Source organism: Stegastes partitus, unplaced genomic scaffold (genome assembly GCF_000690725.1).
Source record: "Stegastes partitus isolate 25-593 unplaced genomic scaffold, Stegastes_partitus-1.0.2 Scaffold410, whole genome shotgun sequence".
Classification (NCBI taxonomy): domain Eukaryota; kingdom Metazoa; phylum Chordata; class Actinopteri; family Pomacentridae; genus Stegastes; species Stegastes partitus.
The window spans coordinates 74,514-101,447 of record NW_007578141.1 but is presented as its reverse complement, the minus strand read 5'-3'; the positions used below and the strand labels follow the sequence as shown (position 1 = coordinate 101,447).

At 44.8% G+C, this 26,934-nt stretch overlaps 3 protein-coding genes across 7 annotated transcripts in view; all 3 read left to right on the top strand.

Annotated features, from left to right (window-relative positions):
* Positions 1-10,405, top strand: part of LOC103359993 (phosphoinositide 3-kinase regulatory subunit 5-like) — an 11,840-nt gene extending 1,435 nt beyond the window's left edge. The window contains exons 1-18 of one of the 5 annotated variants that reach the window (XM_008285604.1): positions 58-750; positions 843-1,112; positions 1,546-1,646; positions 1,733-1,801; positions 1,926-2,064; positions 3,251-3,320; positions 3,400-3,577; positions 3,669-3,834; positions 3,943-4,011; positions 4,106-4,956; positions 6,343-6,468; positions 7,354-7,494; positions 7,593-7,686; positions 7,777-7,853; positions 7,943-8,036; positions 8,120-8,199; positions 8,273-8,391; positions 9,834-10,405. In XM_008285604.1, the coding sequence (XP_008283826.1) occupies positions 1,001-1,112; positions 1,546-1,646; positions 1,733-1,801; positions 1,926-2,064; positions 3,251-3,320; positions 3,400-3,577; positions 3,669-3,834; positions 3,943-4,011; positions 4,106-4,956; positions 6,343-6,468; positions 7,354-7,494; positions 7,593-7,686; positions 7,777-7,853; positions 7,943-8,036; positions 8,120-8,199; positions 8,273-8,391; positions 9,834-9,981 (2,634 nt within the window). In that variant the 5' untranslated portion in view covers positions 58-750; positions 843-1,000 and the 3' untranslated portion in view covers positions 9,982-10,405. Of the gene's footprint in view, positions 1-57; positions 1,113-1,545; positions 1,647-1,732; positions 1,802-1,925; positions 2,065-3,250; positions 3,321-3,399; positions 3,578-3,668; positions 3,835-3,942; positions 4,012-4,105; positions 4,957-6,342; positions 6,469-7,353; positions 7,495-7,592; positions 7,687-7,776; positions 7,854-7,942; positions 8,037-8,119; positions 8,200-8,272; positions 8,392-9,833 lie in introns of those variants that run through there. The other 4 variants (XM_008285600.1, XM_008285603.1, XM_008285602.1 and 1 more) reach the window with 4 other exon arrangements.
* Positions 10,406-18,607: 8,202 nt separating this feature from the next.
* Positions 18,608-24,627, top strand: mfsd6l (major facilitator superfamily domain containing 6-like). Its single transcript, XM_008285597.1, has 3 exons — positions 18,608-18,868; positions 22,030-22,641; positions 22,702-24,627. Exons 2-3 carry the CDS (start codon positions 22,072-22,074, stop codon positions 23,908-23,910), a joined length of 1,779 nt encoding a protein of 592 aa, XP_008283819.1. The 5' UTR covers positions 18,608-18,868; positions 22,030-22,071; the 3' UTR covers positions 23,911-24,627.
* A 1,555-nt stretch (positions 24,628-26,182) lies between these two features.
* Positions 26,183-26,934, top strand: part of LOC103359992 (uncharacterized protein C16orf45 homolog) — an 11,526-nt gene continuing 10,774 nt past the window's right edge. Inside the window, exon 1 of the mRNA XM_008285599.1 lies at positions 26,183-26,393. Within this exon, the coding sequence (XP_008283821.1) occupies positions 26,312-26,393 (82 nt within the window). The 5' untranslated portion in view covers positions 26,183-26,311. The remainder of the gene's footprint in view (positions 26,394-26,934) is intronic.

The following is a 26,934-nucleotide window of genomic DNA, read 5'->3' as shown; positions in this document are numbered from 1 at the left end:
ATTTTGATTTTTTTTTATTATTATTATTATTATTATTATTTAGCTTCTGTTGAGTAGTGCAAGAAGTTTAATTCAGTATCTGGAGGTGGACTTGCAGTCAAATGAGTGAATTAAATTTAAATAAGGGAAGATAAAGTAAATAAATCCGCTAGAAGAAGTTGATGAAAACGCTGACATGTCTGGTTAGACTGGAATCATTGATGAGGGGTTACTTGAGTTCACATCTAGAAGCTGCTCTTGTGCACTCGCTCTTTACTGAATGAATATTCTAACTGATTCAGATGCAGATTTTCATCACCCCTCGCCTTAACAAATAAGCTTGACACAGCTTTAATCCACATTGCGTGCCTCTGGAGGCCTTTTCCTGTTTTGTTGGGCTCAGGTGAGCCCAGCTTTCCAGTCACAGCTTCCTGACACCATCGACATCCTGGAGGTGAAGGACGGAGGAGACGTTCCTCCTCATTAACCTCAGAACGATCCAGTAGATGACCACAGGTGTCACATGGGAGCCGGACTAAGCAAAACCCAGAAATCAAATCATCACCATCTTTAGTATTAGTTTGAGTCGAGTGAGGATTAAATGGGAAGTCGTGCTTTTGTCAGATTCATTTCCACCCCGACTCTGACTCATATGAAAACGTGGTGCCGCCGGCAGCTGATTTTAAGAATGAAAAAGTAGAAGTTGCGGCTGCTGTTTTTCCACCAGCTCGTCTCCGCCGTGCTCAGGCAGTCTGTGACTCAGAGGCTTGGGTAAGAAGATCAGATCCGCCTGTCCTGACATCTGCCGTGTTTTCTGTTTGCGAATCTCTCGTTCTTGATTGTGTTTGATTGTTTCCGGACAGGAACGACGATGATAATAAAGCGGTGGCCCACTTCGGTAACAGGAAGTTTGGTTTTCACCGAAGGGACGCGTTGGTTCACCAGAACACAATAGGAGGGTGTGATTCTTTATTTCGGGCCTTCCTGTTGGTTTATCTTCTGTCGTGCTCGTCTGCAGAAGATGATCCAGACCATGGAGCAGAGTTCTTGCACCGAGGATCGAATCCAGCACGTCCTGGAGCGCTGCCTGTGCGACCTGGGCCTCGACACGCCTGACAAGCAGCTCTGGAACGGTACGACAAAGAAAACACACACGAAACAATACGATAGATGCTTTTATTTACACTCAGATTTATATTATCTGTCACTCTGATTGCAAACCAGCGTAGAAAATGTACAGATTTATTAAAACGAATGTAAAAGCTGCCATTTAACTTTACTGAAATGTGGAGATTTGTCACAAACTGAGAACATATTGTTCATCTTTTAGAGAAAAATGGGAACTGAAAGTAGTGACACACGGTTTAAATGGAAGAAAGTTTTGCGTTTATGTTTGTAAGATTGATCTTGACATGTCTAAAGAAAGCTTCATTCAGATACACAAAGTAATCATGTTGTTGTTATTCAGGACTTTTGCTTTAATCGCCTGTTTACTGATCAGAAGGAAACCCAAAAGGAGAAATAGCGTGCGAGTTCAGGTTTTTGTGTTTTCGTCTGTCCGATTAGCTGGCCTGTGCATAAATCGCTGGTGTTTGGAGGAACTTGTGAAGAGGGATGCCCACAACTTCCTCATCCTTCTGCAGAAAATACTGAGGAAAACAAAGGAGGTGATGAACCGGACAAACCCGACACCGTTTTATGAACTGGTCGTTGTGATGTGAGGAGTGACGGCGTCTTTTCCTTCCTTCTGCAGGTGTTGGAACAGTGTCGCTACGAGCTGGTGGTGCCTCTCACGCTCTTGTTCTCGTCAACGCTGCTTAAAGTGAGTCGATGCAGTCAGTAGAGGAACCAGCAGAGACGTGTTAATTTTCAGCTTTAAATAGTCATTGCACAATAAAACATTTTTAGTGTCTCTCGTGACCAGGCTTCTTCTCTGCCTCTTGCAGGCTCCCTACGTGCCTGCAGACTGTGGCGTGCTGCAGGAGGCCTACCTGCTCTTCCATAGCTTCCTGGCCTGGCCCGAGCCCTGCAGCTCTGCCTGCAAACGTCTGCTGAACGTCATCCAGCAGGAGCTCCGAGCACCAGGTTGCACCGACGCTGATATGCACCACAGTGAAAAAAGACCAAATGTCACTTCAGTGTTGAACCTAATAATCCCACCAGGGTGACGTGTAAAGCAGCGGGTAGATTGTAAAGTAGATCAGCTAATAAAAATAAAACCCGTAAATAATATTTAGAATATATAGCTCAGTGTAAAGGGTCATCTTACATAAAACTAAATTTTAAAAAAAACATGGTTAAAACAGGTTGCTAAAACTAATAAAACAGTTGAAAAACTAAAATAATACATAGATATAAAAATGCAAAAAAACACAAATTTGTCTATTATCTAACGATGTTAAAGTAACTGGTCAGGTTAGACAGTTAGCCAAGACTGAGGAATAAATAGTTTAGTTAGCTTAAGGTTGCTAAACACGGATAAATGGCCTAAATGCCTTAAATCGTTAGATAAAAGTGAAAGATTAATATGTGTAAATGGCTGATATCATGAGCTTAAAGTATAATATTTTGGATAAATGGCTGAAAACTCAGCTGAGAATAAAAGATAAATATGGACAAAAGGTTAAGTTAGTTCGCTAAAAGTAAAATATAATAAATCCCTTTAGTTGTTTGCAAAAACTGAAAGATATATATATGGATAAACAACTAAAACAGTTAGCTAAAAGTAAAAGATATATATGGGTAAATGGCTCAAATGTCAAAATGAGGGAATAATTGGTCAAAATAATTAGCTAAAGTTCAATAAATTGTTGAGATAGTTAACTAAAATACAATATCGATGCATGTGGATAAATGATTGAAAAAGCTAAAAGTAATCGATAAATATGGATAAATGGTTGAAACAGTTAACTAAGGGTCAATGAATGTGAGTTAATGTTTAAAACAGACTGCTAAAGTGTGATAAATAGGGATAAAGGGTTGAAACTGCGAAGAGTAATGGATTTGGGGTTGGCATATTCATTTCTTGCTGCTAGTTGTAAACTAGACCAATCTAACCTTTGAGCAAATGGAAAACATCCACTTTTAAATGGTTTTTATTAGCGTACAGTTTGGTATGAACACGTTTGAAGTGACCAGTGATGATAACTGAGCTCTGGTTCTTACATCTGACAACACAAGCAGCACTACCTTAGCCGGTCATGTATCTCTGTGGCCACACGAGGGCAGCGTTCACCTGCTAACGCTCCGTCTGCTCCTGTCTGATCTGCAGGTATTTCATTTCAGCGACTGGTGAGGACGGAGCAGAGCATCTCCCCAGAGGTCCACTGCTCTAAAACCATGTAAGCTCATGCACATTTCAGTGACAGATGTTAAAAATGCCACTTAGCGACCATGACTAAAGCTAAACATCTGCTTCAGAACGGTGCTGCTGGTGAGCCCGGATGACGACGTTCCTCCGGAGGTCCACTCTGTCTCTGAGCAGCTGACTTCCACCCAGCAGTCCAGCAGAGACATCACCATCTCTCTGATCCTGCACAGCTTTCAGGCCGCTCTGGGCACCGACCACGACCTGCAGGCGCTCCACGCCGCCCTGCAGGTGACTCACCAGCACTTTCTTTTTGCAAGCACAGTTCCTTCCTGTTCTCCTCCTGTGCTTTATGAAGCAATCCCTCCTGATATTCCTCCAGGGGAAGCAGCCCGAGGAGCTGGAGCAGCTCCTGGAGGCGGTGACCGACAGCATGGAGACAGCCACATCCACGGCAGACCTCAGGACAGCCAGACAGGTTCTGACCCACAGCATGAGGAGGCTCAGGGAAGGCCTCGCTGTTCCTGCTGATGGGGGTCCAAACTCTGGTATTACAGAAAACACACCAACTGACATGAGAGCTGTTGTTTTCAATTTGCTTAATCCTAAATAAAAAGTGTAAGAAGAATAATCTCAGTGTCGTCTTCTCTCGTTAGGGGCTGTTGAGACGTTCATGCTGCCCTTCCCCAAGTGTCACACATGCTCGTGGGAAAACGATAATTTTGGTAGCTATGTGCAATCTTTTAAACCAATTATCAACTTTAAAATCCCGTCTTACCCCATCGTACATCCAACACTCTGCTCTCTACCTTTACGCAGACATCCTGAAGGACGTCCTCGCCTCCGACTCCGACTTGGATTCCCCTCCGGACTGCTTCCTCAACGCGGACATGGACGAGGACGACAACAACGACACCAGCGTGGACGAGGAGGACGAGTTAGACGGAGACCAAGTGGATCACGAGTTTCAGAGCCATCGCATCTCCACCGCGTCCTCGTCGTCTCGGGACTCCATGTTCTCGGGCTACTCGCTCTCCTCCAGCTGGTCGGTGCCGTCCGGCTCGTCCGGCGTGGAGAGCGACTTCAGCGAGGACACGGCGCACGAGGACACCGAGGAAGGACAGGACAGCCAACCCAAGCCCAGGAAGAAGCCCAAGAAGAAGTCCAGATCCCTCCTGGGCATAGAGCGCTTCTCCATGCTCTTCAAGAACCCCCGCAGTCCAAACATCTGCCGCCGCGCCCAGAGCATGGGCTTCCACGGAGACACCACCAGAGACTTCCAGCGAGCCGGACTACAGCTCAAGCACTCCCGCTCTCTGTCCAGACAGGCCCGTCCTCCTCACGTGCCCACCGCTCTGCTGGACCCTCTTTCCCCCCAGAAGCACGTGTGCATGCGCCGGAGGCCGATCCTGAGCTGCGATGAGGGCAGCGTGGCAGAAGCTCCCACCCTGATCAAAGTGGTGGTGTTTGGAGGCGACCGGGAGGCCGGCCGGCTGGCCAGAGCGTACAGCGACCTGCAGCAGAAGGAGAGCAAAAGCCCCCGACTCACCAAGATGTGCAAGCTGCAGTTTTACTTTGTTCCCACCAAAAGGAGAAGTGGAAGCCCGGGAGGAGGACTAGGACCAGCTGAAGGCCAGAACGGAGGTTTAACCAAAACCACAGCCTCTGGGGTGAGAACATGTGAAACCACCGCATCCGATTTCAGTCAGGGTTTCATCTCTATATGAACGGATCAGTCACGACTTAGAGCAACCTCAGTGTGGTGTGTTGAGACTTTTAAAGGACGGCTCGACATTTGTTTTCTTGCATACAGAAAACTGAAGCCACTCTCATGTTTGTACATTAAATACGAGGCTAAAGCCAGCAGCTGAAATCAAGAAGAAGTGTCCAAAGAAAACAAAATCCACCTCCCAAAGAAATCTCGAAACTCACTAAAGTCAAATTAATAGAACATTTAAAACTACAGACATTCAGCATAAAGGCTTAACAGTGCAAAAGCAAAACTGATGTTATGAATTTGCAACATTTATTATATAAATTAGCTGATTAATGTAAATATTGAAGTGAAGACTCTGCAGTATTATGCATTATACAAACTAATCTCACTGATTAAAGAGTAAAAGCATACAATATGATAGACTGAAGAAAATTATCCTCCAGAACTTTAGAAATAAATCAAACAAATCCAAAGATTAGAAGTCAGCACACTGGTGACAGTTAACAGGTAAAGTTCAGTTGTTTGTGGCAGAATATCTCTATTTTATGCTGAGGAGCAGTTTTCTTCCTCCAGGAGGTGATGTTGATCTTCTCATCTAACATTGGACTTTAATTTTTAGTGACTTCTGACTTAATAGTAAATAATCAAAATTATGAGGCACTGTAGATGAAGCAAAAAGCAAAAAGTATAAATGTTAATTAGTTTTTTAAACAACTTGCTAAATCAGTAATTTTAGGCCAGATGTTCTGCACAAGGTTGTTCAGTGGTTAGCACCGTTGCCTCGCAGCTAGAAGGTCGCCGGTTCGCGTCCCGGTGAGGACACCCGGGATCTTTCTGCGTGGAGTCTCCATGTTCTCCCCGTGCAGCGTGGGTTCTCTCCGGGTTCTCCGGCTTCCTCCCACAAGGTCCAGAAACATGTTGAGGTTAATTGGTGATTGTAAATTGTCCGTAGGTGTGAATGTGAGTGTGCTTGGTTGTCTGTCTCTAAGTGTAGCCCTGTGATAGACTGGTTACCTGTCCAGGTGAACCTGCCTTCACCCTGAGTCAGTTGGGATAGACTCCAGCCCCCATGACCCTAGTGAGGATGAAGGTGTAGAGATGATGGATGGATGGATGTTGTGCACAAGTGTTCCTTTGGAGACGTTCCACCTGATCAGCTGAAGTACAAACAAGACAAATTATTTCCCTGAAGGAGGATTTTTTTTTATAATCCAGTGATTGTTAAACTCTTATTGCCGCAACATTTCCACAACAGAACGGATAATGTAATGCAGCCTATTATAATGAATGTGTTGAATTAACTGAAGTAATAATAATGGATAGTTTTTCATACTTCCAGGAGTCAAACGGCGTCGTCATGGAGGACAGTACGACAGATGTGGCCCAGATGTTGGGCCTGATGGATCCCTGGTACGAGCGCAACGTCCTCAGTCTGCTCAGCCTGTCGTCTGACGTCCTCTGTCAGGTACGGCTCACAGTTTAGTGGGAGTTTTAGTTTAGTTTGCAGGGACAGCACAACATTAGAAGTTATAGGTAGCAGCTAATGTGCACCTGTTGAACCAATAAATACAAAACAATGCAAATCTTTAAAGTCTGTCAGTATGAGATGATAAATAAATGGTTGGGTTTGGATATAAGATGTGGTTGCTTGCCTGTTAATTAATGAATGACTCCAATGACAAAAGGTTGTTCAGCTGTATTATAGTGAATAAAGGAAGCAGCGTCTGTAGAGCTAAAGAATAAAAAAATAACATTAAACAGACGTAAGCTGCTCATTTCTGACTGTTGTTTTTTTTCTAATGGACGTCTACCAGCTTCATAAAAGGGATTACTGACTGTCTGGAGACTTTTTTTTGTTTGTTTTAATGGCTGCTTGTGATTAATGACCTTAATCCAACTTTAAATCTGTCACTTTCTGCATGTGGGGGGGATTTATTTTTATTGTGATCACATTAAAGCTTTTTTGGTTTGGGAAAAATCCACTGAGTAGTTTAGTGAGAGAGGAGACTGTTGTGTTGACATTTATGCCATTATTGCTCCATCTCAGACACACAGTTGATTTTTTAGAGCATGGGTGTCCAACTTCTTTAACCCCCAAGATAACATAAGTTTGTGTTCATGACCCCCCAGTTTGAATTTTTAATACAGCACTAGTGATAACTTTCCACAGATTCGTCTCTACAGGCGCTACATACCAGCGGACCAGCTCTAATCGACATTTGATATTATCTTGTGGGTCAAATGAGTTTGACACCGATGTTTTAGAGGCTCCTTTTCTGGTCACTTAGGGATCAGTGGTTGTTGTGTAGCTGTGCTGTTTGATGCGTTGTGTGACCTTTACTTGACCCAGGCTGCCTCTAAGGACGAAGACGTGTCCGCCAGCAGCAGCAGCAGCAGCAGCACGGAGCGTCTTCCCCTGCTGGCCGACCTGGTGCTTTATTACTGCAGACACGCCGACCAGCCGGTTCTGGTGCAGCTCTACCAGGCCGAGGTCAGAGGAGCACCGCGCACACACACACACACACACACACACACACAGAGGACACAGTGACCATCAATCAGTGCTCATTGGTTCCTTCCTGCACACAGCTGACCCTGGCCGGTGGAGAGAGGAGACGGGAAGTGTTCATTCACTCCCTGGAGCTCGGACACTCTGCTGGAACCAGAGCTGTGAAGGCCATGGGTGGGTTACACTCTGATCCACACAAAAGGAAACAACACACACACATGCATGCATACATACAGCCTAATGTGTTCTGTGTTGTTTATAAAGGAGCCGCCAGCAAAAGGTTTGGAATCGACGAGGAGCGGGAGGCTGTTCCTGTAACGCTAAGCGTCGCCTACAACAAGGTATTGTTCCTATACACGTTTCCTGCAACACACACAATAACACTGAGTGTGTTTTGGTTCACAGCTGGAGCTTTTCTTCAATCTGTCAGGTGGCTGTCAGTGGGAGGAGTCAGTGGATCCAGACCGAAATAGTCTGCACATCCATCAACCTCTACAAGTCCTGCAGGAAGCCAGAGCAGCTAGGTGTGTGACCAGCCCATCCAACTCATCATGCGTTAGTTTTTTTGTGTTACTTATGTTTTTGTTTGCATTTGGTGTCCATCCAGATTCAACAGAGAGCCTCCAGCTGACGATGGCAGAAGTCCTGAAGAGGCAGTGCTCCAAGTCTAAGAAGAGCTTCAACCAGGTGAAGGACGTTCTGAACGTTAAACAAAATCCCACACAGCCGATCCTAAACACTTCTTCTTCTCCTCGGGCAGCACATCTCGGTGTCAGAGGTGAAGGTGGACAAGGTGCAGGTGAGCCGGAGCGACGACGGCACCACGTTCGCCGTGTGTCTGGACCAGGACGAGAAGAAGTTCATCCAGAGTGTCACCAGGTACGACCGAGCATCGCCTCTGACTGCAGGGAGAAAAAGTACTCAAATCGTTAACTCAAAACTTTCTTTTTAGCCTCATTAACGTGTCCTTTTGGTTTCTTTTCATATGCTGGAGACACATCAGGAGCTAAATAAGCTAAATGAGTAGTCATTGCTGAAACTGTAGCGTATTGATGAGAGTTTAAAAAAACAAAAACAGATTCAGACTTCTGGGGTTTCATATGTGACAAATGTAAAGAACCAGTTGTGTCAACTTGCAGGCTGGTGAGCTGGTGCGCTCGAGCTGCAGTGATCAGCTCTGGTTAACCAGCAGGGACTTTAAAGATCAGGAAGGAAGCAGCAGTGTCGAGCTACATCTCGGCCATTTTAAAGAAAGAAGAGCTTGTTCTCATGGAAATAAATAAGTAAACTTGACGAGGAGATGTTTAGAAGTCTAATCCACTGGAGAGGAAGTTTAGGTGCAGAAATTTACTCCATTTTAAGTTCATAAATCACTGCAACTATACAGCCAGCTTCTAACATTAGTGTAAAGTTTTTCCAAAAAGTAGTTAAATTGGGTAAAATCTCAGACTTTTTTGGAGCTAAATGCAAGAACAGGCATTACATTAGCAGTGTGGATTGTGTTTAAACTCCCACCTTCATTTAGACAGCTCAGAATATCACCGCTCACTTAACTCCAAACATTAAGCATGTGGCTTCTAAGATGTAACTGCAGTTTGTCGTATATTCTATTAAAATATAACCTGCTTTATTCTTTATCCTTTTTTGTTTTAGTTGTGTTGGCGGTGTGGGCGTTTTAAATGTTAAACAGTGTTGGTAGATCTCAATGCTGGATCAGAAAGATTAAAGATGCATTATTTATAGTGTAAATCTGAACTTGATTTATGCATTTTGAAAGAAGAAAATGTTGTAGTTTGCAGGCAACTGCTGTTAATTACGTGGCGCAGTGGAAACACTATATTGGAAAGTGTAGTTAGAGTAGTAAACCTCATAGTAGGAGTACTTTAATCAATTAAACAGTAAATAACTAATAAGAATCGGGTTTATTGCCAGGTATAGTTTACACGATACGAGGAATTTGTTCTGGTGCAACAATAAATAAACAGTGAGGCCCAATGTGCAAGATAAGAATATAAAAACAGCTAAAAAATAAAAGTAAAAGCAGAAGCAGAAGCTAAAAAAACTGTGCAGTGAAGAATTAAGTTTAAATAAGAACCATGGGACTGTAGAACATTGAGGGTGCAGATATGTTGATATTTACATTTGTTCAGATTATCTAAATAGCGCAACATGACTAATAACAGTGAGGATAAAGAGATGGAACGCTAAAAAAACAAGTCAAACATTTACTGTAATGCACGTATTTCACAAGTTCTGGTTCTGTCCAAAAGCGGGTCTTGCATCAATGCGTACTCACGGCGAAGCTCTGCCCTCGTCTGCAGGTGCGACGTGTCCCTGTGCTGTAAACCAGGAAGCAGCTCGGACTGGAGGTCCTACAAGCCGTTACCGGGCCAAGTCCAGCCTCTGCACCCGTCCTACTGCTCCCTGCTGTGCCTCCCCATCACCTCCTTCTCTGCCTCGCATCCGTGACACGCTGGATGCTGCAAATGAACAAACCGCATCAGGAGGCGATGAAGATAATGACAGTGAAAGCAAAATGTGTCTTGTTATTGACGTCACGGTGCGTTAGATTGTAATGAAGACACAGCCACACCGGTTTACATGATTGTTTTGCTGAAGCGAAGAAAGATCTCTGTGTATGAAGTGATTTTCTTATTGGAGGATTTCACGGCGTCTCAAGGCCTCAGCGACGCTCCGAGAGACGCCACTTGTCGAATATATCTGCTGTCAGTAGCGTGAAACTGACACCCGGAGCACTATTTCTGATCCAGACTAAAGAGGAATGAGTAATGAAATAAGCTATTTATTTTGATGTGATTGCAGTGAAAACACGTTTTAATGCATTTTGTTTGTATTTGTCGCACAGCTGGATTAAAATCGTTCTTCAGCCGCGTCCGTTTGTTCTTTGTTCTCAGTCTGCAGACAGTGAAAGCATCCTTTGAACCTCGTCTCATGAATTAATCACACCCTGCCTCACCCACCCGCACTATAAATACGACTTTATCACATTATTCCTGTCACAGGGAGCTGAAGTGGGGAATCTCCAGGAGGAAACGCCTTTTGTGTTTATGTTTAGACGGGATTGATACGACCTGGATTACTGTTGCTCGGTGAGATGTGAGATGTTTGTGTTGTCTGTCTGAACACAGAACTAAAGTATAATCAGGCCCAGTTTTATCATTTCAGCGAGTTTTCAGACACAAATGTCAGCTCAGAGGAGATAAGAGCACCAGGAGCGAAGCTGGAAGCTGAAATTCCAAATATCCACACGTGAGTGCCGTCACTTCATGTCACTCCCTCTCTGACAGTTTACTGATAAAACAACCAGTTCTCTGAGTGTACAGAATGTTAAACATGTTTGTCATTCCAGTAACTCGTGAGCTTCTTTTTGTTTTGTCCATAGCTGATGGTAATCTCTCCTCCAGCCAGTAGAACGATGTCCTTTTAAAGCGAGCCTCCAGGGCTGGAAGATGAAGCAGGAAAAGCTGCAGTTCCTCGAGCGGCCACTTGAGGCTCCAAACGTGAGTCAATCCCCAGAGAGCCCTCATGTTAAAAAGTTCAACTTTACAGCAGAAATAAATAAATTACAGCCCAGTAAGACAAAATATTTTTGTCTCTACAGCTTTTTTTATATTATTTCTTACCATTTATGAAAACTGCACTGGGCTACATTTATATATATTTAATCTGTTTAAACCATATTAAGGCTTAGAACTGTGCATGGTTGAGGACATGGCCTCCACATCAGCTCTTTCCCTCATATTTGCCTCATATCTATGATACGCTTTTTAATATTTAATCCACCGAACACATGGATGTTTGAACCAAGTACTGATATAAAAACGGACATTTGTTGCTTATTTCTGTTTGTGTTTGACATCAAGACGTCACATTTCTGTCACAGAAGTGTGAAGTCTGTGTGCCTGAGGCGTGTATTTTTATTTTATTTTATTATTATCGTCACAGAAGGCTGGCTGTGTATTAAGTGGTTTTCTTGCTGGAGGATTTCGCAGCATCTCAGAGATGTCACTTGTCAAATATGTCAATTATGTGCACATGAAGCCGACAGCCTGGGCGCTATTTCTGATCTCTGGCAGAGCAGAAAGAAATACGTTATAAAATAAGGTATTTATTTTGATGTGAAAGTACTATTTTATGCATTCAGAAACATGCATGTGATTTTGTTTGACCTGTTTGTTCTCACTCTGCAGACAGTGGATGCTTCTTTTGAACCTCCTCCTCTCATGAATTAATCACACCGTGTGCCATTAACACAATAAACAATACCTGTTATTATCATGTTAATTCACTCCAGGAGGAAACTTCTCTTCTTATGTATTGTTACGCTTTTGTAAAGAATCAAAGCTCTATTGGTGAGTCTCAGATTACTGCACACGTTGTTCCTTCACCTTCTCTGGACAGTTACACAGTTTATTTGACTAGATGATGAAAAATAATTTGATATAGTTCAATGAGGGCCTCAGATCTCATCCCAGCAGTGAGTGTATCAGATGATGTTTCTATTATCTGCCTTAAACTTGATCACATGGAGTGACCCAGATCAGTGTGAGCTGGAATCAAGTGGTTGATGTTCCAGGTGCACGTCTCCGCTTCCTCCTTCCTCGTGGACGGTTACTGATAACTCAACTGGTTTAGCTGGTTGTCGTTGGCGTCTCGGAGTCCAGAGAATGTTGATGCTATCGTTTCTCCTCCTTGACTGTCGAGTGCAGCCTGAAATATGATGTCGAGGCTGTTTTTAAGGAGATAAACGGTGAAAGTGCTTCACAGAAAGTTCGCTAAAGAGGGAACAGAACTCACATATCACTGGTTGAACACTTTGACTTTTGTGTATTTAATTAATTATTATGACTAATCTAAACTTTGATTTTTCATTGATTTTCGATCCGTTTTTGACCTCTTAGCGTACATGCACAGTTATCTGGATTACTCAAACCTGGATCGAATTAGCCTGATTGCATAATCTTGATTTAACCTTTATAGACCTTTATAGGGCCTGGACTACGAAGCCAGACCAACATACCCGGGATATGTTTCAGAGATCTGGCTTGACTAATCCTAACAATCGCACTCAGGGCACCCGGTCCTACGACGGTGGTTATCAACCCGGTAAGTCGACCCAGGGTTGTCTGATCTGAGTATGAGCGCGTGCACATAAAATGAGTTATCAGCATCTGACCAGTCACGACTATGGACCAGAGTGTCTCACTTTACCTCCGAAGAGCAGAATATAGTGTTTACAAAGTCTGAAGAATAATATAAAAACATCATAGGAGCAGAAAGCAGCAGCGTTGCAGGCAGGAAGCTGCTACCTGTGTGGACGCATCAGTTCATTAGTTTATAATAAAATGTGATCACTGCTCCATCATGATGTATGTATGCATCTGAGGATTCCTGTAACTCATGTGCTGCCTGATGTATATTCTTGTGGCGTATCTGACTTGTTTTACTTCCAGCTGCAGCCCTGGAGGTGTAAAAAGGACATAAGAGCAAATTAAGAACAAACAGAAACATAATTTAAAGCGGTGCAGCTTAAGATAAGATAAGAGATGGAACTTTATTGATCCCTTTTCAGGGAAATTACAGTTACATCCTGTCCAAGAAACATAAACAGACAGTGACCAATAAGAGGGGAGACAGGACGGAGAACTTATGAACTTATGAACGTATCCTACAGACACAAGCTTTAATGCTGAAGTCAGTTTACTGCTGAGGGCTGATACTGGGATGGAAGTAAATATGAAACAGCTTTGACATTGTCTGTAGCCAACAGGAGGAAAAAATGGATGAAGGAAGCCAGGAGCTCATAGAGATCCTGGTCAGGGGGCACTAAGGGGTTCTGACGGTCCTGAAAACCCCTCACACTCCTCAGTGGTCGCTCATATCTGCTCCGATGTGTAGCAGGTCTTCTATAAGTGCTGGTGAAGCCATTTTGTTGGGAGCTGCTTTGTTTTCTGCTCCTTCTGGAGAGAACTGGTTTACAGTGGAGGTGTTTTTATACCCAGTGATCTGAACCTCCATCAGAACCTGCAGGTTAGCCGTTCAGCATCAGTTACCATGGTGATGTACCCCGGGAAGAAGAGAACCATCGTCGTAGAAATGAAAACCCACGATTTAACCTGAAGTTACCTCGCTAACCCCAAATCCTGCTTCGTAGTCCAGGCCCCTGATTTATTTGATTTGCTCAGATTATTCTAGTCAGGTGTTTGTCACTACTTCTTCTACTTTTTACTACTGAATGCCTGCTTCCTGTGAGCCATATGCTACCAGACAAAGCAGCTGTTAAAACACACGCCTGCTGACTGTTTGAGTTGAGGCTGAGCGGGACGTTATTGCATGTAGACAATAAAATCAAGTGAAGTGGCTCCATAAATGACAACAGCTTAAAGTCACTCGAAACGCCTTCTCGGTAAAGACAGAGAAGTATCAGGATCGAAAGTGTATTCAGTGGAATAAAAGCAGAAGTATTTATTCAGTTTTTTAAGCAACGTGCCGCAACACAGGAAAGTAATGAATCAATGAGCAGGAGGAAGTGGTGGATCGACAGTTAGCCATTGTTAAAAAAAAACACGTGATCAAGTTTAAATCTGAGGCTTTAATGGTTTCATTTCTCTGTTTCGTACCTGATATCATCCCTACTGAGTCCACACTGATTTATTCTTCTGTCCCTGACCCTTAAACTTAATATGCAATAATCTGAGCAGTACTTTAGGCTTTAGACGACCGAACGATGAGGAAATATTTCCAGAAATGACAGCTTGTGTGCAGCAACTCCTCCTCAGATTCACTTCCTCCTGTGGAAAGAGGATCTAAGTGAGTAAACTAGACAGGAAAAGAGAAAAAAAAATTGCCCCAACTTTGTATTTCTGTTCATGCGAGATCACGAAACGAGTAGATAAATGCCACAGAGGCGGCTGTAGGATTTGATATTATCTTACCCGTCAGCAGAATTCACATCGTGAGGAAGAAAAGGCCAAAAGAGACGATAGGAGAGAACTGTGGTGACACAGAGCAGCAAATCCTCCACATGTAAGGACAGAAGGTGAACTGATTCTAGAAGATTGAGGAGGTTTCTGGAGGAGTGTAGTCACCTGGACAAGCAGCGGTAATGGAGGATGTGCTGGAGATCCTCACTACATGTTAATCATCATACCCCCAGTCCAGGATGGAATTATGACTGTATCCGGGATATTCCAATCAGTGGGCTTCAATCGATAGAGCACTGAGAAAACTGTGTCTGTGTGACGGAAAACAGGGGTTTAAGCCAAAATGGGAATGTTTTCACCAGATCGAGATCTTTAAAGATCAAGAAATGTTTATTCTACTGGAGCTTTAAGGTTTTGCTTCAGTGACATTTGGCCTTTGTCGGTATGAAAAGCCGCCCCATCAATACAAGTGATTTCCTTCAATCAGAGGTGTTACGATCCAGCCTCTAGGTTCAGCTGGATGTAACAAACAAAACAGATCGACGAGGTTCAGGCAAAGCAATTTATTGCTCAGTAACATAAATGAACATAACAGAACAGTGACGACACAAAAGAAGATGCTGGATGTTGCTAACAGAATGTCGAACGCTAGCTAACAGAAAGCACCAAACTTAAATCTGATGGCAACATCCAAACATAACAAAAACTAAAACAAACTAGTGCCTCAAAACACACAGTACGAAAATACAAAACACAAATAACTTCTTCTCGAAGTTGTGCAGCTGCTAACAGGAGTCAGTCTTCACTAAGACTCTCTCAAATCTCCCTCCCAGCCAGCCCCAACTGAGAGTTTGCTGGTTGCTTTTATAGCCAGGTGTGGTGATTGCTGGGGTGGAGGAGGAGGGAACTGGGTGCTGGTCCAATCAGATGTGACTGGAGGTGGGGAGAACAAGGCTGAGATTATGTCGGGGACTCCAGGGCAGTCATCACTGATGTCTGGCGGGTGTGGTTCTGGAGCACCATCTTCAGCTGGGCCTTCACAGGTCGTCTTCCCAAACAACTGGCACAAGTCCACCACATATGACGGCACAAACACCAACAAGAGCGTCTACAGAGGATTAACTTAACCTGATTAACGAGCTGAGCAGGTCGGTTATGAGTGACGACGTGCGATTCTCTTTGATGTGGCCTCATTAATGTCAAGCAATATGTGGATAACTCAGTGATCAGATCTCAGGTGAGCAGGTACTTGACAAACAAACCAACACGTTCCTTCCACGGTGATAATCTGCCACACATGACCGACACTCAGCCCGTGAGCCGTAACCATCGGCCGACCTCGACTTTAAACGAGTAAAAGTTACTCCTGGTATCAGTGTCGGTGAATTTCTTTATGACAAACATCAGGATTATGACATTATTCTATGACCATAAACGGGCTGTTTTACTGCAGGTTATAGAAGAAATGATTCAGGACTTTGATGTTTTATGATCACAAACGGGAAAGTCTATAAAGCGGTTTGACATTGAGTGGGCAGCATCGTATAAGGGTCATCACTCAGTTTGGTGAGCAGCTGGGTTTTTGTTAAAATAGATCCATGGACAGCGGTTTTAAAGAGGAAATGCTGCATTTGTATTGTGTGTGTGCATGTTAAATGAGGTCCAGGAAGTTTTTTACACATTTTCCATGTGAAGCCTTCAGTCAGTTCACCTGAGTGACTCCATGTGAGCCGTTTGTTCCTCACAGGTGTGTAAAGGCGGATTGTTTCTGACCAACCAGTTATAGAAATGGCATCTTTCTAACAGCGTGCAGGTCGTTCATATCGTAATGTTTTCCTTCTGCGCAGCTCTTCCGCTGTGCGCCTCTTTCCATCGGACGGCCTGTTAGCCTCCAACATGTTCGGTTAAGGTGCAGCTATGATGCAAATCAGAATTTGCACGCTTGCAAATGATGCAAAGAGCAGACGAGGTTTCAACGGCAGAAACGTCACATGATCAGAGGAGGTAAAAGAGAATAAAGAAGTGTTATAAAGCTCAATTTAATAAAAAAAAATAAATAAATCACAGGGTCACAGAGCAGCACAAGTACAAAATACAAGAGATTTAATACATCAAAGTATAAAAAGCTTCACATTTTAATTTAATAATAGCACAGAGAAATCTAATCTAGTACTCGGTATGCATGTTGATGTGTAATTTATACAGAATACACACATAAAAACATGGTAGTGCAGTAATCATAGTTAAGTGTTTCCCAGGAGATGGTGTAGCTGCTGGCATTTCCTGATTCCTTCCCGTATTGGAGATAAATTTAGCAAGTTATCAAACATTGTGCACCCAACCGTCTCTTCAGACTTCCTGTGGATGATGCTAACTGCTGCCGGTTGCTTCTGCTTGTTGGATGAAGTCACTCCTTTCACCTCCTTGGTCGTGTTCAGGAGACGCCGCCACAAACTCATACGGAGCTGATCCACGGTGCTGTGTGGAGCCAGAGGGATTGTGTCAGCGCTGAACTAAAGGACGGTTCGGTTGGACACTGATGATGAGAAGCAGGTCTCCACAGGATTAGCTGCTCAGGTGGAAACGACCGAATCAGCAAGAACGTGCGACTGCATCGTGTTCACGGCCACAAGTTTGTCCTGTTAGTTTCTAATATGTCCACAGAGGAAACGTGTCCAACTCTGAGGTGTAACCGCTTCCCCTTTAGTTCATTGTTCAGATTTCTCTAACACACAAATCACTGTCATCATCTGTGTGTTCAGGTCAGGTGTTTAGATTAAAGCTACTGCAGAGGCAGACATTTATCCAAATCTGATTAAATCAAATCACAAACAAGACACAGAGATATTTCCAAACCAGTGCCAATGCCGCTCCCTGACATTAAACCTAATAACAGCTTTACAGCCGTGAACACTTTCTCAGCTTGTTTTCTGCCCTGCAGCCAAACATCATGATGCAACGTTAAAGAATGTTCAGCGCTGTGTTCTGAGGTGAAACACATCACGTGGTTCAGAGCAGAACCTGCTAGATGCCGTCAATGATTCATGGCTGCCTCGGAGTTTGGTTAAATCCACCGTGTGTTCAGACGGGTTCCAGCTGTGACGGGAGCTCAGTGCTGGAAGATGTGTTGAGTTCAGGCAGCTTGAAGAAAACTTCTAGTGTTTCTGTGTGTGGATGCTGACGTGAGGTAGTCGTCGTGTTTGAGCTTGTTTACAGCAGCAGGACTCACGAATGTTCTCAACAGACCTCTTGAAAACATTTAGGACTATTTATGATGTGCAGATCATCCAGCCATTATCTCTACACCTTAATCCTCACTAGGGTTGTGGGGGGCTGGAGTCTATCTCAGCTGACTCAGGTTCACCTGGACAGGTAACCAGTCTATCACAGAAAGACAAACGAGCACCTACGGACAATTTACAATCACCAATTAACCTCAACATGTTTCTGGACTGTGGGAGGAAGCCGGAGAACCCGGAGAGAACCCATGCTGCACGGAGAGAACATGGAGACTCCACGCAGAAAGATCCCGAGCGTCCTCACCGGGACGCAAACCGGCGACCTTCTAGCTGCGAGGCGATGGTGCTAACCACCAAGAGACCTTGCAGCCCTTAAAAAAGTCTAAAAAGGAATAAACTTTAATTGTTATTAATCATTTCTTTAGAGATCCCTAACCTGGTTTCTAGATGATGAGATCCCCACTTGCTCTTTAGATTTTGGGTAACCACTGAGCCACCTTGCAAACTTTATTAATATTCATATTCAGACAAATCACTGCAAAAATAATTATTTGGGATTTTTTTAAAAACGGGGAGTAGTCGTTTCAGTTTGTCCAGGTGAGGACTAAGGTGCAATTTGAAAAGTTTACAAAGACGACACCAATATTTCTAAAAATGCTGAATATCAGATCTGATAATTGGTCATTAATGGTTGATGTTTAGTTCACATATGATTAAACTGGGAATAATTAATCACCAGCAGCTCTCTGGTTGACACTCCAACATAGACAACAGCATATGGTACAGTTCAACTGAATTTGACTGCTAACTGTTTTTCTTTTAAAATGTCCTACAGACATATTTTCTATAGATGTTGGGATAATATTTTTGGCTGCAGCATTAAAATGATGCCATGAACTAATTATCTGCTCACACGTGTTAAACAAACACCACTTTTTCACCACTACTCTGTGTTTGTGCTGCAGTGTGACCTGTGGTGACCCTGTACCAAACACGCGTTCCTCCGGGGCAGCAGGGGGCGCTGCAGCCCCGCGGTCCGCCTGCAGGTGTGCGTCTGTGCGGACGGCTCAGTCCGCTACAGGTGTCCGAACAGCGCGCACAGGAGCTGCGGGGCTCTGATGTCGGAGCCGGAAAACGATCCGTAGAGAAGTTTAAGGACGTTAGAAGTTAAAGGTGAGAGATGATCTGGTTTCTTCTTGTTGTTCTTCTGGACTTGTGAACTTGTTGTGACGTGGAAGTGATGCAGCTGCAGGTGAGTCACCGCCGCTCCGCTCCTCGTGCTGCTGCTGCCATCAGGAAGCGCGTGAAAGTGTTCACAAGTGTTCACAAGTTTAGGGGATTGTGTGAGAAGTTGTGTTTTTATCTGAGCAGGTCAGTAAATGAACAACCAGAGGATCAGGATCACTGGTTAAAGAAATAAAAGTTCTGTGGAGCTGGTTCCCTGAAGGAGCCGCAGAAAGGAAATTATTTTTATAATCAAGTAAGAATCCAACGACCTGAGAGCCTGAAACACCTTATTATCATTAATTATAATAATTATACTAATAATAATGACTATTTAATTTCATTTAACCACTTCAGTGACTGTTTAACACAAAACCTATTAAAATAAAAACCACATCAGTGGAGTCAGTTTATTTTTATTTTATTAATGCAGCACATTCATTGAGCCAAGGTGCTTCTATTAGTCATTATTTATAATGATATGTTAGATTGTAAATTGACGTGTCAAACACTTCCTCAGATCGTTGTTTTGTTTTGTTTTTTTATTTTCCATTGACTCACTTTCACCACATTCTTTCCTCCACGCTGACATTTGAGGTCGTTTGAACAACAACATCTGAGGAAGTGTTAAAGACAAAAACCTGAAATGTTCACTGTTACCTCTCATCATGTCACTGATTCACAATCTGCACATTTGGACGAGTTGATGAAAGAGTTTTGAGCTGAAATATGAAAAATTTAATTAAATTGGCATGAATGATCCCATCTGTAAACACACTATCAAAAAGAAAAAAGTCAGCTGGTGATGTTTTCTGAACAATATGTTGCTTGTTGCATTAATACAAAACATGTAATAATTAGTTTAAATAAGAAATACTTGATCACAAAACATATTTTTAATTATTGAGCTTTAATTCCTGATTGAACCGGGAGGAGTTCAAACTGTCACTAGAACTCCTGATCCAAGTAGAACTAGTTCTAGATACAACTAGAGAATATATTTTATAGATGTCTAATATGGGAATGGTTTTATTTTTTAAATTTTCAGACCACACTTTGTCTCCCAGAGACAGCGAGTGAACAGTTTCCTGTCGTTGTGACATAATCTGTTCACTGGAAGAGAATTTACCGCCAGAGTCTGACTCATGAGATTTCCTTTTAATTTATGTGACGACTCGACTCGTCATCTGGAGTTCTTCAAACACAACCGTGTGCTAAGAATATATTTATTTTGTTTGTTTTTAATTTTTGCGTGAACCTCATACGTCTTCAGGATGATCTGCATAAAACAACCAGATGAACAGATCGGTTGGATTCTTCTAGTGAGAAATTCTCATTTTGCAGATTGTGAATCGGTGTCATGATGAGAAACAAGTGTGAAGGCTTCAGGCTTTTATGTTTTAGTAGCTCCTGAGATGTTATTTAGCTTCACAGTTCAATGTGTAAAATAAAAAAAAGTGCTGAAAGTTGGTCAAAAACAAGAAAAACAAATGTCAGATATCAGTTTAAATATCCACAGGTGACGATAAATAAGTTTCAAGCAGATAATTAAAGATTAAAGAGAAATAAGATGAACATCATAATATTAAGGTTAAACCCCTGCACTACTATTTATTATTTAAATTTACCAGAATAATGTCAGTATTAGTGGTGAGACACTATAATGTTTTATGTAATAAGCAAAGATTTTCTCTCTGTTAGAATTACTGCATGTGTTTCATTTGTTGTGTAGGACTTGCGACATCAAAAGGCTCTGTTAGAAGTCTTTCATCATTTCTCAGCACAATTACTCAGAAAAAAAACCAAACATGTTGTGGTTTTACCCTCTAAAATGTGGGGTTTTGCTTTTTTTTATTTGTGATAATAAAGACGGGAAGTAGGAAGTTGTTGGAAGCGTTTTCTCATATTTTGTTTGACACTGTCAGATTAAATTCCATTAATCAGCCAGATGAAAACGAGTCTCTTGAATATTTAATGAGTGGGAGGAATCTTGATCCTGCAAACAACAAGCATCGGTTCTTTTTAAATAGACACGGTGACAAATTAAAGGAAAAGTCAACGCAGATCGTCTCAGTGACGTGTTGGACCACCGGCTTGATTCCCTCCTGCAGCTGTCTGACCGGGTCGAGATGTGAAGGCCACAGAGAATTATTCACATCAGTTTTATTTTATGAAACACCATCAGGATAGAAATGTTTACTCATAGAATAAAGAGGAACGACTTTGTGGTGATTTTCAGGGATGCTTCCTGACAAATCCCACATCAGGTTCTTTAACAAGCATCACTGTTGGATGGAAAGCAGGTACAGTCATGACTCTAAATGTAAAACCTTCTTTTATGTCTGATATCAAGGCTGTCGGATTGTCATGATGGAGGTCCAGATACAAGGAGGGCTTGATGCTGGAAGGCTCATTAGTTGTTAATATTTATTGTTCATAGTTGTTATAATAACTAGTAGGGCTGGTCCCAATAGCACTTTCTGCTCTCTGGATATTCAAGCCCAATTAATGATGAATATCAGAATATTCGGCGTGGTCGGGGGACACTTCCACCCCGGGGCAGCGCTCTGACGGGGTGGAAGTGTCCAGAACACACAGGCAGTACTTGGCTGCTGATGCTAGTTTAGTTAGCGCTCACACTTCTGTTTCCTCCATCGGTGGCGGCGGGGGAGTGGCAGATACGCTCCACCGTTACCATCCATGTTTACTTCCATAAACACTGAGCACGCTCGCTGCGTGTGACGTCGTCGTGTCCTCTTCTGCGCATGCGGGACACTTTTGGGTCGTATGAAGTTCACACAGCAGATCACATACAAGTCGCATTGAACTGGAAACGTGAAGGAAGTCACAAAGAAATCCTCATTGAGCATCAAGTCCTGCAGTGTGAACGTAGCCAATCTGTGGGATTGTTCAGTCAGATAATACGCCGTCATCCTGATTGGTGACATTAAATGTCATGTTGGAGTCAGAATCCAAGGCTGTCGCTATGTTGAGGCTGTTTTTATCATTTTTCCTAAAAACCTGTCGGATAGCAGGTTTAGGATTGTTAAGGGTCTGATTATCGAGTCATGACTGTACTTATTGTTTCTCTTCTCTCTGTCTGCCTCCAGTTGCTCCATGTGACGCCACCAGCAGACTCTACAGACAGAACCATGAAGCGGACCAAGCAGATCGACATCAAACACGCCCTCGCTCTGGCGAGCGCCTTCCACTTCCTGTCCTCCTTCGCTCGAGCCTGCCTGCTGCCCTTCCTCACGCTCTTCTTCAGACAGCTGGGCCTGACGCCCGCCATGACCGGCATCGTCATGGGGACCAAGCACTCGGTGTCTCTGGTGTGGAGCCCGGCGGCCGCTCTGCTGTCCAAACACTACAACAAGAGGCGAGCGGTGATCAACGCGTCTCTCGTGGCTTCAGCTGCCGTCGCTCTGCTGCTGCTGCTTCTGCCGCCCGCAGACGTCAACACGAGGGTCAGCAGCTGTGTCCCGTCCGACCTGAGCGTCAGTCCGAACAAAAGCGTGGACGCCAACCTGCTGGTGAACACCACTGCTGCACCTGGACCGCTGTCAAATAAGACTCACCCAGAAGCTCCCGTTACCCCGTCTGCTGTCACGTCTAATGCCAGCGCAGCACCCGATATGAAATCTCCTGTTACAGCGAGAAATCATTCACTTCATCAGCATGATCCAGCAGAACCCTCCAAAACAGGGAATACGTCAGTGGAGGTGAACAGCAGCCTCTCAACGGGACCAGAGGTGAACAGCAGCCTGTCAACGGGACCAGAGGTGAACAGCAGCCTGTCAACGGGACCAGAGGTGAACAGCAGCTCGGTGAGGAACACGAGGTCCGAGGTTGCCGCCACCCAGGGTCAGGGGGAGAACCAGGAGAGCGGCTCGGACTTCCTGGGCAGCCTGAAGGCGATGGACGCTCAGCACCAGCTCTTCTTCATGGTCCTCCTCATCGTGGTGCTGTGGGAGTTGGTGGCGTGCCCCCTGGAGTGGACCGTGGACGACGGCCTGTATGAGTATTTGGACTTTGCGGACGCGTCGGACCGCTACAGCAGCAGCGGGCCGTGGGGGCTGGTCGGGGCGGCGTGTGGCGTCGGTGGAGCCGGGTTACTGGTCAGCAAGCTGAACTGCTTCATCGCCGCTGAGACCCCCAGGAGCGCCGCACACTTCTACATGTACGCCGGCCTGGTGGCCCTGATCCTCCCCGCCGCCGTGTCGCTGCCTCTCCACATCACCAGGAAGCACGACCGGGCCAACCGGCTGCTGAAGGCCGTGCAGCTGGTGCGTGGATCCCCCCGCGCTCTGCTCTGCGCCGTCACCACCCTGCTGGTCGGGGCCGCCGGCTCGGCCGTGGACAACTTCCTCCTGTGGCAGATTCAGGACCACGGCGGCAGCGAGCTGCACATGGGGCTGGCGCTGGCCGTCGCTCTGCTCTCTCAGGCCGCCTTCCCTCTGCTGGCCGGGCGAGTGTCCAAGCTCCTCAGCCCGGGGAGGATGCTCGCGGTCGGGGCGGCGATGCTCGGGCTGCAGTGCCTCTACTACTCGTTCCTGTGGGCAGCGTGGGCCGCGCTGCCCGCTCAGCTGCTCAGCTGCTTCGGCAGCGGCGCCCTGTGGTGGGCGGTGAAGGTCCAGTGTGAGGACGTGGCCATGGCCGGGGCGGAGAGGAACGTGAGGAGGGTCTACAGCTCTCTGTGTCTGCACCTGGGAGCGGCGCTGGGGAGCTTCGCCGCAGGCTTCGTGGTGCAGCGGGTCGGCCTGGCGTGGCTGTTCAGAGGGGCGGCGGCCGCTCTGGCGCTGTGGTGTGTGCTGCTGCCTCTGCTGCAGTGGAAAGCTCCTCGCCAGCGCAGGATCAACTACTCCCGTCTGTTGGCAGCCGAGGCGAGTGAAGCCAGCGACTCGGAGTCGGAGCAGGAGAACGACTGGCTGGATAAAGCCATGGAGCCCGACGGAGGCAGCCAGCAAAACGGACGGAGAGCCAAGCACTGAACTGTACAGAGTATGAAGGACATGAAGCTGTGCAGAGACTGGCTGTGGTTCTGGTGGTGGAGCAGGTTGGCGGTTCTATCCCTCCATAGTTAAAGTGTCTTTGGGCAAGACAGTGAAGTTGCTCCAGTGGCGGGCAGCAGCTTGTTGTGTGAATCAGAACCACACTGTGAAGCTCTTCTGGTATCACTGAGGTGCTGTAGAGACCGTTTATCAGTAATTTCCATTGAGGTGGATTCCAGCTTCACTCAAACACACGTCACTCTTAATAAACCAGCTCAGAGTGTGATAATCGGTTTCCCTCCCTGACGGCTTTAATTACAGTCCACGTGTTGACTTTTAACTCTCATTACTCTGATTTAAATGTTCTGTCCCTCCGTTGGGCTCCACTGATGGATTCCAGGATTCATCTCGGGGCCTCCTGAGCCTTTACTCATGTACATTTGCATAAACGCTTCTTCTTCTTTCTTTCTTTTTTTTTTTTTATAAAGCAAACAAGGCAGGAGGATTATGGGATGGGCAGATCAGCACCACTGAAGCTTCTTACGAGGAGCGCAAACACAAGCCGTGTGCTCAGGGTGAGGCCGGACTGCATCCGGTTCAACCGCAGCCCAACAGGGGAAAGAAAATAAGAATGATCTGCTGTCAGGTGTCATGTTTGTGCTTCTTTCTGGACACTGAGCTGTGAAGTGAAACACTGATTAAAGAAGCTGGAAAATCTTTGTTCACCATTATTTCTGCAGAAGTTGCGCTGGTAGAACATCCATCCATCACTAGGGTCATGGGGGACTGGAGTCTATCCCAGCTGACTCAGGGTGAAGGCAGGTTCACCTGGACAGGTAACCAGTCTATCACAGGGCTACACTTAGAGACAGACAACCAAGCACACTCACATTCACACCTACGGACAATTTACAATCACCAATTAACCTCAGCATGTTTGTGGACTGTGGGAGGAAGCCGGAGAACCCGGAGAGAACCCACGCTGCACGGGGAGAACATGGAGACTCCACGCAGAAAGATCCCGGGTGTCCTCACCGGGACGCGAACCGGCGACCTTCTAGCTGTGAGGTGACGGTGCTAACCACTGATCCACCTTGCAGCGTGGTAGAACATTTAGATGAGAAAATGTTTGACAGGATGAATGAGTTTGTGCAGAACATACCTCGTTCTTTATGCTCCGTGTAGCCCTCCTGTCTTAAAGGAGAACTCAGTCATCCAGGTTATGGTTCTTCTCGTAGATGAATCGTAGCAGCTGCTTGAGTTCCTTGAAGACGTTCCACCTCTCATCCAAGAGGCTTCATCAGGTCTGACTGACTAGTTGGGAGTTCCTGATATCCTTAAGGAGCCGTTCTGCTAATGAAGGTCCTCAGTCCAAATCAAATCACAGGCACAATAAAGATTCTTGTTGTCGACCTGCTGATTGTGGTGATTAAGTTCTTGACACGTACAAAGATCTCGTGCAGCTGTCAGTCCTGCAGAAAGAGGAGGAGCTCTGCATGATTCCTGGAACACGTCCTCCTCCATCATCTCATTTGACTGACAGTCCAGCAGTGTGAATCATCAGACAGATGTTTGCTTGCCTGCACATCTGGCCGTTCCCCTGGAGGGCCGGTCGCCTGCAGGAGGCAGAACTCAGTCGGCCGCGATGAAATATTCACGATGAGCGACTCCTGCTGAGGATTCCTCGGCAGCAGAGCGGTGGAGCGTTGCTTAGTTTAATCCTTAATGTCTCTTAAAATGTAGGAGGAGCTTTGAGCCACATGTTGACGAGAGCACTGGTGTGTTTTTTTGTAAACTCACTTCACATTAGCAGTGACTTCAGGGCCGGTCCAGGTCAAGACTGAGTTAAGGTGATATTTACCTCAGAAATGTGGTGAAGAAGGTGTCATAAGATGGAAAACTTGAAGCAAAGTACCTCTAAATCGTCCTTACTTTGCACCTCTGGCTATGTTGGTGATGAATTGATCTCGTGAGGATGATAAACGTCACACCTTGAGCGTATTTGATGAACCACCTCCCAGACTCCACCCGCCTGTAGCCTCCTCACACTCAGATTTACAACCAGAGGCTCTGAAACATCACTTCACTTCCTTTAAAATGCTTCCAGGCCTTATTTTGCCTCCACACTGGGGATTTAAATCTGGTTTTCCTTATTGTTCCTGGGCGTCAGGGTGCATTTCCGTCAGTAGGTGGCGCCTCAGAGCAGCTATAAACTCTGCTGTGTGCTGACGGACCCGATCACTTGAGGACTGGATGGATTCAGCTTCAGCTCTCCTCCTCCGGCGTCTCCTGCGATGCTGCATGGACCCAGTCGAAGCCTTTCCCGTCCCTCATAGACTCTGATTTCTACTCCTGCAGAGACAAGAGCAGCATCTTCTTTTTTTTATTATTCCTAAAGATCATGGACAAAGAGAGGAAAGCCTCTCAGCAGTACGGCTCTCTGGAGAAGACGCAGACTGTGAAGGAAGCCACCGAGAAACCAAGTGAGTTTTAACTGGGTTGGCTTTAGTTTTGGGTTTGAGAGGTTTAACTGTACGAAGTAAAAGCAGTAAAGAGGGTTGAAGCTTCAGGTTCCTGCTGGTCTCTACTGTGAGCTTCATGTTAAAGTTGTGTCCTGCAGGGTCGTGGATAAGATCTGAGGGGCACCCATGGGTGGGTTTGGTGCTTTAAAGCCTTCAGTTGAAGGTTTTTCTGCAGAAGAAAATGTTTAGTTTAATTAAACAGATTTTATATGGGTGTTATCTCTACATGCAGGTGTTTTTTTTTTTTTTAAATCCATCTACCACACAGCCAGAAATAATACTGACAATAAAAAATAATTAGAAACCTCAAGTTTTTCTACCTTAAAATGAAGCTACAGCATTTAAACTGTTCATCTGAGACAAATCTAATGAATTAAACACATCTAACTAGAACCAGACACATAATTTGGATGAACTTCTTTAAATTGTGTTTAACCAATTGAAAGGATTTAGGTTGGTACAGCAGTTTATTTTATTTTATTTTATTTTATTTTATTTTATT

What these genes read in the sequence shown, in the direction of transcription:
- mfsd6l (XM_008285597.1), top strand. Translation starts at nt 22,072, where the DNA reads ATGAAGCGGACCAAGCAGATCGACATCAAACACGCCCTCGCTCTGGCG. An exon ending in CAGGGAATACGTCAGTGGAG is followed by an intron (nt 22,642 to 22,701) that starts GTGAACAGCAGC and finishes ACGGGACCAGAG; the next exon opens with GTGAACAGCAGCCTGTCAAC.